Below are 12,296 nucleotides of genomic sequence, written 5' to 3'. Positions count from 1 at the left end.
ATGACCTGAGTTGACTGCTTTACATACAATAATGACCTGAGTTGACTGCTTTACATACAATAATGACCTGAGTTGACTGCTTTACCTACAATAATGACCTGAGTTGACTGCTTTACATACAATAATGACCTGAGTTGACTGCTTTACATACAATAATGACCTGAGTTGACTGCTTTACATACAATAATGACCTGAGTTGACTGCTTTACCTACAATAATGACCTGAGTTGACTGCTTTACCTACAATAATGACCTGAGTTGACTGCTTTACCTACAATAATGACCTGAGTTGACTGCTTTACATACAATAATGACCTGAGTTGACTGCTTTACATACAATAATGACCTGAGTTGACTTCTTTACATACAATAATGACCTGAGTTGACTGCTTTACATACAATAATGACCTGAGTTGACTGCTTTACATACAATAATGACCTGAGTTGACTGCTTTACCTACAATAATGACCTGAGTTGACTGCTTTACATACAATAATGACCTGAGTTGACTGCTTTACATACAATAATGACCTGAGTTGACTGCTTTACATACAATAATGACCTGAGTTGACTGCTTTACATACAATAATGACCTGAGTTGACTGACTTACATACAATAATGACCTGAGTTGACTGCTTTACATACAATAATGACCTGAGTTGACTGCTTTACCTACAATAATGACCTGAGTTGACTGCTTTACATACAATAAGGACCTGAGTTGACTGCTTTACCTACAATAATGACCTGAGTTGACTGCTTTACATACAATAATGACCTGAGTTGACTGCTTTACATACAATAATGACCTGAGTTGACTGCTTTACATACAATAATGACCTGAGTTGACTGCATTACCTACAATAATGACCTGAGTTGACTGCTTTACATACAATAATGACCTGAGTTGACTGCTTTACATACAATAATGACCTGAGTTGACTGCTTTACCTACAATAATGACCTGAGTTGACTGCTTTACATACAATAATGACCTGAGTTGACTGCTTTACCTACAATAATGACCTGAGTTGACTGCTTTACCTACAATAATGACCTGAGTTGACTGCTTTACCTACAATAATGACCTGAGTTGACTGCTTTACCTACAATAATGACCTGAGTTGACTGCTTTACCTACAATAATGACCTGAGTTGACTGCTTTACATACAATAATGACCTGAGTTGACTGCTTTACCTACAATAATGACCTGAGTTGACTGCTTTACATACAATAATGACCTGAGTTGACTGCTTTACATACAATAATGACCTGAGTTGACTGCTTTACCTACAATAATGACCTGAGTTGACTGCTTTACCTACAATAATGACCTGAGTTGACTGCTTTACATACAATAATGACCTGAGTTGACTGCTTTACCTACAATAATGACCTGAGTTGACTGCTTTACCTACAATAATGACCTGAGTTGACTGACTTACCTACAATAATGACCTGAGTTGACTGCTTTACCTACAATAATGACCTGAGTTGACTGCTTTACATACAATAATGACCTGAGTTGACTGCTTTACCTACAATAATGACCTGAGTTGACTGCTTTACCTACAATAATGACCTGAGTTGACTGCTTTACATACAATAATGACCTGAGTTGACTGCTTTACATACAATAATGACCTGAGTAGACTGCTTTACATACAATAATGACCTGAGTTGACTGCTTTACATACAATAATGACCTGAGTTGACTGCTTTACATACAATAATGACCTGAGTTGACTGCTTTACATACAATAATGACCTGAGTTGACTGCTTTACATACAATAATGACCTGAGTTGACTGCTTTACATACAATAATGACCTGAGTTGACTGCTTTACATACAATAATGACCTGAGTTGACTGCTTTACATACAATAATGACCTGAGTTGACTGCTTTACATACAATAATGACCTGAGTTGACTGCTTTACATACAATAATGACCTGAGTTGACTGCTTTACCTACAATAATGACCTGAGTTGACTGACTTACCTACAATAATGACCTGAGTTGACTGCTTTACCTACAATAATGACCTGAGTTGACTGCTTTACCTACAATAATGACCTGAGTTGACTGCTTTACCTACAATAATGACCTGAGTTGACTGCTTTGTATGACAAAATGACTTTGTTCTATTCCCCAAACAGGACGGAGAAGTGACTGTCTTCCAACTTGTTGAAATTCTGAACAAAGTTTTCGCTAAAAGTAAAGACATTTTCAATAACTTTCTAAATTATAATAATGATATATATTATTGTACGTAACGAGCCTTAGAATGAATGTCATTCAACTGAATAATTTTATCCCGATGGTTTCCAGGGGCCGACATCAAGACGGAAGGTTTTAGCCTTGAAACTGGACGACACATTGTCAGTCTTCTAGATGTATCCTTTACAGTTACAAAAACTATTGCCTTTTATGTCTATATCTTGATTTGACACCATCACAGATGTTTATACTGCTCCATGCAGTTTTATAACCTGGTCCCAGATCTGTTTGTGTTGTCTAGCCAACTCCTATTGCCATTGGTGTCAATAAGACTAGCCTGGTCCCGATCTGTTTGTGCTATCTAGCCAACTCATATTGCCATTGATATCAAATCAAATCAAATTTTATTTGTCACATACACATGGTTAGCAGATGTTAATGCGAGGGTAGCGAAATGCTTGTGCTTCTAGTTCCGACAATGCAGTAATAACCAACAAGTAATCTAACTAACAATTCCCCCAAAAACTACTGTCTTATACACAGTGCAAGGGGATAAAGAATATGTACATAAGGATATATGAATGAGTGATGGTACAGAGCAGCATAGGCAAGATACAGTAGATGATATCGAGTACAGTATATAGATATGAGATGAGTATGTAAACCAAGTGGCGTAGTTAAAGTGGCTAGTGATACATGTATTACATAAGGATGCAGTCGATGATATAGAGTACAGTATCTACGTATGCATATGAGATGAATAATGTAGGGTAAGTAACATTATATAAGGTAGCATTGTTTAAAGTGGCTAGTGATATATTTACATTTCCCATCAATTCCCATTATTAAAGTGGCTGGAGTAGAGTCAGTGTCATTGACAGTGTGTTGGCAGTAGCCACTCAATGTTAGTGGTGGCTGTTTAACAGTCTGATGGCCTTGAGATAGAAGCTGTTTTTCAGTCTCTCGGTCCCAGCTTTGATGCACCTGTACTGACCTCGCCTTCTGGATGACAGCGGGGTGAACAGGCAGTGGCTCGGGTGGTTGATGTCCTTGATGATCTTTATGGCCTTCCTGTAGCATCGGGTGGTGTAGGTGTCCTGGAGGGCAGGTAGTTTGCCCCCGGTGATGCGTTGTGCAGACCTCACTACCCTCTGGAGAGCCTTACGGTTGAGGGCGGTGCAGTTGCCATACCAGGCGATGATACAGCCCGCCAGGATGCTCTCGATTGTGCATCTGTAGAAGTTTGTGAGTGCTTTTGGTGACAAGCCGAATTTCTTCAGCCTCCTGAGGTTGAAGAGGCGCTGCTGCGCCTTCCTCACGATGCTGTCTGTGTGAGTGGACCAATTCAGTTTGTCTGTGATGTGTATGCCGAGGAACTTAAAACTTGCTACCCTCTCCACTACTGTTCCATCGATGTGGATGGGGGGGGTGTTCCCTCTGCTGTTTCCTGAAGTCCACAATCATCTCCTTAGTTTTGTTGACGTTGAGTGTGAGGTTATTTTCCTGACACCACACTCCGAGGGCCCTCACCTCCTCCCTGTAGGCCGTCTCGTCGTTATTGGTAATCAAGCCTACCACTGTTGTGTCGTCCGCAAACTTGATGATTGAGTTGGAGGCGTGCATGGCCACGCAGTCGTGGGTGAACAGGGAGTACAGGAGAGGGCTCAGAACGCACCCTTGTGGGGCCCCAGTGTTGAGGATCAGCGGGGAGGAGATGTTGTTGCCTACCCTCATCACCTGGGGGCGGCCCGTCAGGAAGTCCAGTACCCAGTTGCACAGGGCGGGGTCGAGACCCAGGGACTCGAGCTTGATGACGAGCTTGGAGGGTACTATGGTGTTGAATGCCGAGCTGTAGTCGATGAACAGCATTCTCACATAGGTATTCCTCTTGTCCAGATGGGTTAGGGCAGTGTGCAGTGTGGTTGAGATTGCATCGTCTGTGGACCTATTTGGGCGGTAAGCTAATTGTAGTCAAGGGTGTCAGGTAGGGTGGAGGTGATATGGTCCTTGACTAGTCTCTCAAAGCACTTCATGATGACGGATGTGAGTGCTACGGGGCGGTAGTCGTTTAGCTCAGTTACCTTAGCTTTCTTGGGAACAGGAACAATGGTGGCCCTCTTGAAGCATGTGGGAACAGCAGACTGGTATAGGGATTGATTGAATATGTCCGTAAACACACCGGCCAGCTGGTCTGCGCATGCTCTGAGGGCGCGGCTGGGGATGCCGTCTGGGCCTGCAGCCCTGCGAGGGTTAACACGTCTAAATGTCTTACTCACTTCGGCTGCAGTGAAGGCGAGACCGCATGTTTTCGTTGCAGGCCGTGTCAGTGGCACTGTATTGTCCTCAAAGCGGGCAAAAAAGTTATTTAGTCTGCCTGGGAGCAAGACATCCTGGTCCGTGACTGGGCTGGGTTTCTTCCTGTAGTCCGTGATTGACTGTAGACCCTGCCACATGCCTCTTGTGTCTGAGCCGTTGAATTGAGATTCTACTTTGTCTCTGTACTGGCGCTTAGCTTGTTTGATAGCCTTGCGGAGGGAATAGCTGCACTGTTTGTATTCAGTCATGTCACCAGACACTTTGCCCTGATTAAAAGCAGTGGTTCGCGCCTTCAGTTCCACACGAATGCTGCCATCAATCCACGGTTTTTGGTTAGGGAATGTTTTAATCGTTGCTATGGGAACGACATCTTCAACGCACGTTCTAATGAACTCGCACACCGAATCAGCGTATTCGTCAATGTTGTTATCTGACGCAATACGAAACATCTCCCAGTCCACGTGATGGAAGCAGTCTTGGAGTGTGGAGTCAGCTTGGTCGGACCAGCGTTGGACAGACCTCAGCGTGGGAGCTTCTTGTTTTAGTTTCTGTCTGTAGGCAGGGATCAACAAAATGGAGTCGTGGTCAGCTTTTCCGAAAGGGGGGCGGGGCAGGGCCTTATATGCTTCATGGAAGTGAGAGTAACAATGATCCAGGGTCTTTCCACCCCTGGTTGCGCAATCGATATGCTGATAAAATTTAGGGAGTCTTGTTTTCAGATTAGCCTTGTTAAAATCCCCAGCTACAATGAATGCAGCCTCCGGATAAATCGTTTCCAGTTTGCAGAGAGTTAAATAAAGTTCGTTCAGAGCCATCGATGTGTCTGCTTGGGGGGGTATATATACGGCTGTGATTATAATCGAAGAGAATTCTCTTGGTAGATAATGCGGTCTACATTTGATTGTGAGGAATTCTAAATCAGGTGAACAGAAGGATTTGAGTTCCTGTATGTTTCTTTCATCACACCATGTCACGTTGGCCATAAGGCATACGCCCCCGCCCCTCTTCTTACCAGAAAGATGTTCGTTTCTGTCGGCGCGATGCGTGGAGAAACCAGCTGGCTGCACCGCTTCGGATTGCGTCTCTCCAGTTAGCCATGTTTCCATGAAGCAGAGAACGTTACAGTCTCTGATGTCCCTCTGGAATGCTACCCTTGCTCGGATTTCATCAACCTTGTTGTCAAGAGACTGGACATTGGCAAGAAGAATGCTAGGGAGTGGTGCATGATGTGCCCGTCTCCAGAGTCTGACCAGAAGACCGCTTCGTTTCCCTCTTTTTCTGAGTCGTTTTTTTGGGTCGCTGCATGTAATCCACTCCGTTACACTGGTTGTAAGGCAATAAGACTAGCCTGGTCCTGATCTGTTTGTGCTGGACCAGGCGAAACATTTTCTACAAATTGGGAGTAAATTGTTCAAATGATGCCTGATGTACATTTGAACCAATCAATATATACATGAGTCATGCCACACATAGTGAACACCCCATTGACATTGGCAATGTTTGAGAACTTCCTGTACCTTGTAGGTTACAAACCTTGACATCTGTCTCCAGAAAGATGGAAATTCCAAGTTGGGACTGGTTGAATTCCACATGCTTTGGATGAAGATCCAGAAATACTTGGTATGAGTGTTGACAGTGTTTTTGTTGTTGTTGTACAGGTCTCACTGGATCATGTATGATAGAGTTGACTAAATCATACTGTGATGAGTCTACTATTTACCCCTGGGTGAATCTTAACTTCCATTGACATCTATTAAACCACCATTGACATCAGTGCATGACTAAGGGAAAATGTGACTAAATAGAAGTTCAGATGTAGGACCCCCCCCCCCCTCCCTCAGTATGTATTAACTGTCTAATATATGTTTCTCTGTTCTGATTGGACATCATGCTGTGGTTGGTATCTTCAGGAAATTTTCAAGAGTTACGACTCAGACCGCTCTGGAACTATGAGTTCACATGAGATGAGAGGTGCTCTGACAGAAGCAGGTAACACGCATGTTTTTTTTTTGGGGGGGGGGGTGCTGCGGTGGCTGTGGGGGGTGTGTGGGTTATGGGGGCCACAGGGGACTGCAGGAGCTGTGTGTCCTACACCACTGCCCTCATGTGTGCAACTGATCATTATTTTCTTAAATCTTTCCAGGAACCCCCTGTAGATATGCCAGGTACCTCCTGTAGACAGGCCAGGTACCCCCTGTAGACAGGCCAGGTACCTCCTGTAGACAGGCCAGGTACCTCCTGTAGACAGGCCAGGTACCCCTGTAGACGGATCAGGTACCTCCTGTAGATAGGCCAGGTAACCTCTGTAGACAGGCCAGGTACCCCCTGTAGACAGGTCAGGTACCTCCTGTAGACGGGCCAGGTACCCCCTGTAGACGGGCCAGGTACCCCCTGTAGACGGGCCAGGTACCCCCTGTAGACGGACCAGGTACCCCCTGTAGACGGGCCAGGTACCCCCTGTAGACGGGCCAGGTACCTCCTGTAGACGGGCCAGGTACCTCCTGTAGACGGGCCAGGTACCCCCTGTAGACGGGCCAGGTACCCCTGTAGACGGGTCAGGTACCTCCTGTAGACGGGTCAGGTACCTCCTGTAGACGGGTCAGGTACCTCCTGTAGACGGGTCAGGTACCTCCTGTAGATGGGTCAGGTACCTCCTGTAGATGGGTCAGGTACCTCCTGTAGATAGGTCAGGTACCTCCTGTAGACAGGCCAGGTACCCCCTGTAGACAGGCCAGGTACCCCCTGTAGACAGGCCAGGTACCCCTGTAGACGGGTCAGGTACCTCCTGTAGATAGGCCAGGTACCCCTGTAGACAGGTCAGGTACCCCCAGTAGATAGACCAGGAATCCCCAGTAGATAGACCAGGAACCCCCTGTAGATAGGTCAGGAAACCTCTGTAGATAGACCAGGTTCCCCCTCTGTAGATAGGTCAGGAACCCCCTGTAGACGGGCCAGGTACCCCCTCTGTAGATAGACCAGGAACCCCCTGTGGATAGACCTGAAACACCCAGTAGATAGGTCAGAAACCCCCTGTAGACGGGCCAGGAACCCCCTGTGGATAGACCAGGAACCCCCTGTGGATAGACCAGAAATACCACCTAGATAGATTGAGAACCATTGCTCTAGATGGTTACTGGGATGGTTACTGTATGTGGAATGTTATGTCCGTATTAATATAATCTATTCATTGTATTTCTATGACCGTGTCCTTTTCCGCAGGCTTCCACATCAACAGTGCAGTGCTGCAGGTCATAGTGAATCGTTATGCCAGCGCCCACTATGCCATCGACTTTCACTGTTTCGTGGACTGTCTCATCAGAGTTGAAATGCTCTTCAGTAAGTCAATTCAACAACAACACAACCCTTCCATCAACATTGGGATGCAAATCGAGAATATAAGACTATGAATTTATTCTCCCGGCGGGGAAAGTTCGGTTGCGGCTCTGTGAATACAAAACCCCCGCCATAATCAAGCAAAGATAAGGACATACAGTATACAGATAATACGTTTGTCTGTTGCTTCTGGAACATCCTGCAAATGTTTGGCATCCTGGAACATCCTGCACATGTTTGGCATCCTGGAACATCCTGCACATGTTTGGCATCCTGGAACATCCTGCACATGTTTGGCATCCTGATACATCCTGCACATGTTTGGTATCCTGGAACATCCTGCACATGTTTGGTATCCTGATACATCCTGCACATGTTTGGTATCCTGGAACATCCTGCACATGTTTGGTATCCTGGAACATCCTGCACATGTTTGGTATCCTGATACATCCTGCACATGTTTGGCATCCTGGAACATCCTCCAAACTGTAGATGATATAGGTCCTTGAACAGTATGTCTCAGCAGCACAATAACTTGGATTTGACAGATTAGTTAATTGATTTGGTAATTGATCAATTCATTGAATATTGCATTGGATTATAATAACCTCTTTCTGTTTTGAATCCCAACCAGAGATGTTTAAAACTCTGGATACCAACGCCTCTGGGAAGATTGAGTTGGATGTGTCCCAAGTATGTACTTTTGTTAGTCTATTTCATTATATAGTACTGTGGTTTAACTCAATATGTTGGTCACCATTGTGCATGGAAGGAGGAATTGTCTCGCTACACTCAACTGTTTACAGTAACAGATAGTATTTGGGTGCTGGGTTCAAAAGGTTAAAGGAACAACCTGTAGTCACTGCCATATTGTTAATGGAACAACCTGTAGTCACTGCCATATTGTTAATGGAACAACCTGTAGTCACTGCCATATTGTTAATGGAACAACCTGTAGTCACTGCCATATTGTTAATGGAACAACCTGTAGTCACTGCCATATTGTTAAAGGAACAACCTGTAGTCACTGCCACATTGTTAAAGGAACAACCTGTAGTCACTGCCATATTGTTAAAGGAACAAACTGCCATATTGTTAAAGGAACAAACTGCCATATTGTTAATGGAACAAACTGCCATATTGTTAATGGAACAAACTGCCATATTGTTAATGGAACAAACTGCCATATTGTTAATGGAACAAACTGCCATATTGTTAATGGAACAAACTGCTATATTGTTAATGGAACAAACTGCCATATTGTTAAAGGAACAAACTGCCATATTGTTAATGGAACAAACTGCCATATTGTTAATGGAACAAACTGCTATATTGTTAATGGAACAAACTGCCATATTGTTAAAGGAACAACCTGTAGTCACTGCCATATTGTTAATGGAACAAACTGCCATATTGTTAATGGAACAAACTGCCATATTGTTAAAGGAACAACCTGCCATATTGTTAAAGGAACAAACTGCCATATTGTTAATGGAACAAACTGCCATATTGTTAAAGGAACAAACTGCCATATTGTTAAAGGAACAAACTGCCATATTGTTAAAGGAACAAACTGCCATATTGTTAAAGGAACAAACTGCCATATTGTTAAAGGAACAAACTGCCATATTGTTAAAGGAACAAACTGCCATATTGTTAAAGGAACAAACTGCCATATTGTTAAAGGAACAAACTGCCATATTGTTAATGGAACAAACTGCCATATTGTTAATGGAACAACCTGCCATATTGTTAAAGGAACAACCTGCCATATTGTTAAAGGAACAACCTGCCATATTGTTAAAGGAACAACCTGCCATATTGTTAAAGGAACAACCTGCCATATTGTTAATGGAACAACCTGCCATATTGTTAATGGAACAACCTGTAGTCACTGCCATATTGTTAAAGGAACAACCTGTAGTCACTGCCATATTGTTAATGGAACAACCTGCCATATTGTTAATGGAACAACCTGCCATATTGTTAATGGAACAACCTGTAGTCACTGCCATATTGTTAAAGGAACAACCTGTAGTCACTGCCATATTGTTAATGGAACAAACTGCCATATTGTTAATGGAACAAACTGCCATATTGTTAAAGGAACAACCTGCCATATTGTTAAAGGAACAACCTGCCATATTGTTAAAGGAACAACCTGCCATATTGTTAAAGGAACAACCTGTAGTCACTGTGTTACGGCTTTCTAGTGGTGATGAAGGATAGTCGGACCAAACTGCAGCGTGTCGATTGCGATCCATATTTATTAGACAAACGTAACACACGAACTAAACACGAACACTACAAAAACAAATAAACGAAAACCGAAAACAGCCTATACTTGTGTCAACTAACATATACAAGGACATCAAGACAAATAGGACAATCACCCACGACAAACTCAAAGAATATGGCTGCCTAAATATGGTTCCCAATCAGAGACAACGATAAGCACCTGCCTCTGATTGAGAATCACTCCAGACAGCCATAGACTTAGCTAGAAAACCCCACTAGCTACAATCCCAAATATCTACACACCAAAACCCCAAGACAAAACACACCACAATACAAAAACTCCATGCCACACCCTGGCCTGACCCAATACATGAAGAAAAAACACAAAATACTTAGACCAGGGCGTGACACACTGCCATATTGTTAATGGAACAACCTGTAGTCACTGCCATATTGTTAATGGAACAACCTGTAGTCACTGCCATATTGTTAAAGGAACAACCTGTAGTCACTGCCACATTGTTAATGGAACAACCTGTAGTCACTGCCATATTGTTAATGGAACAACCTGTAGTCACTGCCACATTGTTAATGGAACAACCTGTAGTCACTGCCACATTGTTAATGGAACAACCTGCCATATTGTTAATGGAACAAACTGCCATATTGTTAAAGGAACAAACTGCCATATTGTTAAAGGAACAAACTGCCATATTGTTAATGGAACAACCTGCCATATTGTTAAAGGAACAAACTGCCATATTGTTAAAGGAACAAACTGCCATATTGTTAAAGGAACAAACTGCCATATTGTTAATGGAACAACCTGCCATATTGTTAAAGGAACAAACTGTAGTCACTGCCATATTGTTAATGGAACAACCTGTAGTCACTGCCATATTGTTAATGGAACAACCTGTAGTCACTGCCATATTGTTAATGGAACAACCTGTAGTCACTGCCATATTGTTAATGGAACAACCTGTAGTCACTGCCATATTGTTAATGGAACAACCTGTAGTCACTGCCATATTGTTAATGGAACAACCTGTAGTCACTGCCATATTGTTAATGGAACAACCTGTAGTCACTGCCATATTGTTAATGGAACAACCTGTAGTCACTGCCATATTGTTAATGGAACAACCTGTAGTCACTGCCATATTGTTAAAGGAACAACCTGTAGTCACTGCCATATTGTTAATGGAACAACCTGTAGTCACTGCCATATTGTTAAAGGAACAACCTGTAGTCACTGCCATATTGTTAATGGAACAACCTGTAGTCACTGCCATATTGTTAAAGGAACAACCTGCCATATTGTTAATGGAACAAACTGCCATATTGTTAAAGGAACAAACTGCCATATTGTTAAAGGAACAAACTGCCATATTGTTAATGGAACAACCTGCCATATTGTTAAAGGAACAAACTGCCATATTGTTAATGGAACAAACTGCCATATTGTTAAGGTTTGAATGCGTTCTGAAGAACCAGACGTCAGAGAAAAAGACGTATTTTAGCGACAGTCTTCGTCAGCGTTTTCTCTACTGGTCACCCAGCCCGTGGACTGTGTCTGTTTGTTTGTCTGTCTGACTGGATTTGTTTTCTTTTTCCAGTGGCTGTGCCTGGCAATCAACTAAACTCCCCAAAACCAGGAGGGAATCAACTAGACTCCCCAACGCCAGTAGTGAATCAACTAGACTCCCCAACGCCAGTAGTGAATCAACTAGACTCCCCAACGCCAGTAGTGAATCAACTAGACTCCCCCAGTAGTGAATCAACTAGACTCCCCCAGTAGTGATAGCTGAGATCATGAGATCAAAAGAGATCATGGTTTTTGAGGTTAAAGATTTTTTTTTTCTAATTACATTTTCTTCTGTGATATTGTCACATTTCTAGGAACATTTCAAGTTCTAGTTTTGCACTAACTTTCAATATGGTTACTCATAAATACTTGCTCATTCTGTATGGGACATTAGTAAACTATTAAAAAAATGTGTTTGCTGTACGGGTGTTTGTTTTTCTATTTAAAAAAGTCCTGATTATCTGTTCACACACTAGAAAACGTATCACCCACACAAAATAATTATTGGTAACAATTGATTTGAATGGTAATGAACCATTTATAATGGCATTTACAAACAGTAAACCATTTATAAATTATTACTACCACCTTTGTA

At 42.8% G+C, this 12,296-nt stretch overlaps 1 protein-coding gene across 1 annotated transcript in view; it reads left to right on the top strand.

Annotated features, from left to right (window-relative positions):
* Positions 1-11,762, top strand: part of LOC116355398 (calpain-2 catalytic subunit) — a 42,217-nt gene extending 30,455 nt beyond the window's left edge. The window contains exons 18-24 of the mRNA XM_031798998.1: positions 2,166-2,223; positions 2,338-2,402; positions 6,094-6,162; positions 6,453-6,531; positions 7,762-7,878; positions 8,510-8,568; positions 11,733-11,762. Of these exons, the coding sequence (XP_031654858.1) occupies positions 2,166-2,223; positions 2,338-2,402; positions 6,094-6,162; positions 6,453-6,531; positions 7,762-7,878; positions 8,510-8,568; positions 11,733-11,756 (471 nt within the window). The 3' untranslated portion in view covers positions 11,757-11,762. The remainder of the gene's footprint in view (positions 1-2,165; positions 2,224-2,337; positions 2,403-6,093; positions 6,163-6,452; positions 6,532-7,761; positions 7,879-8,509; positions 8,569-11,732) is intronic.
* Positions 11,763-12,296: the final 534 nt, after the last annotated feature.

Source organism: Oncorhynchus kisutch, linkage group LG20 (assembly GCF_002021735.2).
Source record: "Oncorhynchus kisutch isolate 150728-3 linkage group LG20, Okis_V2, whole genome shotgun sequence".
Taxonomy (NCBI): domain Eukaryota; kingdom Metazoa; phylum Chordata; class Actinopteri; order Salmoniformes; family Salmonidae; genus Oncorhynchus; species Oncorhynchus kisutch.
Note: the sequence above shows the minus strand (reverse complement) of the source record. Positions and strands in the feature narration are given on the sequence as shown.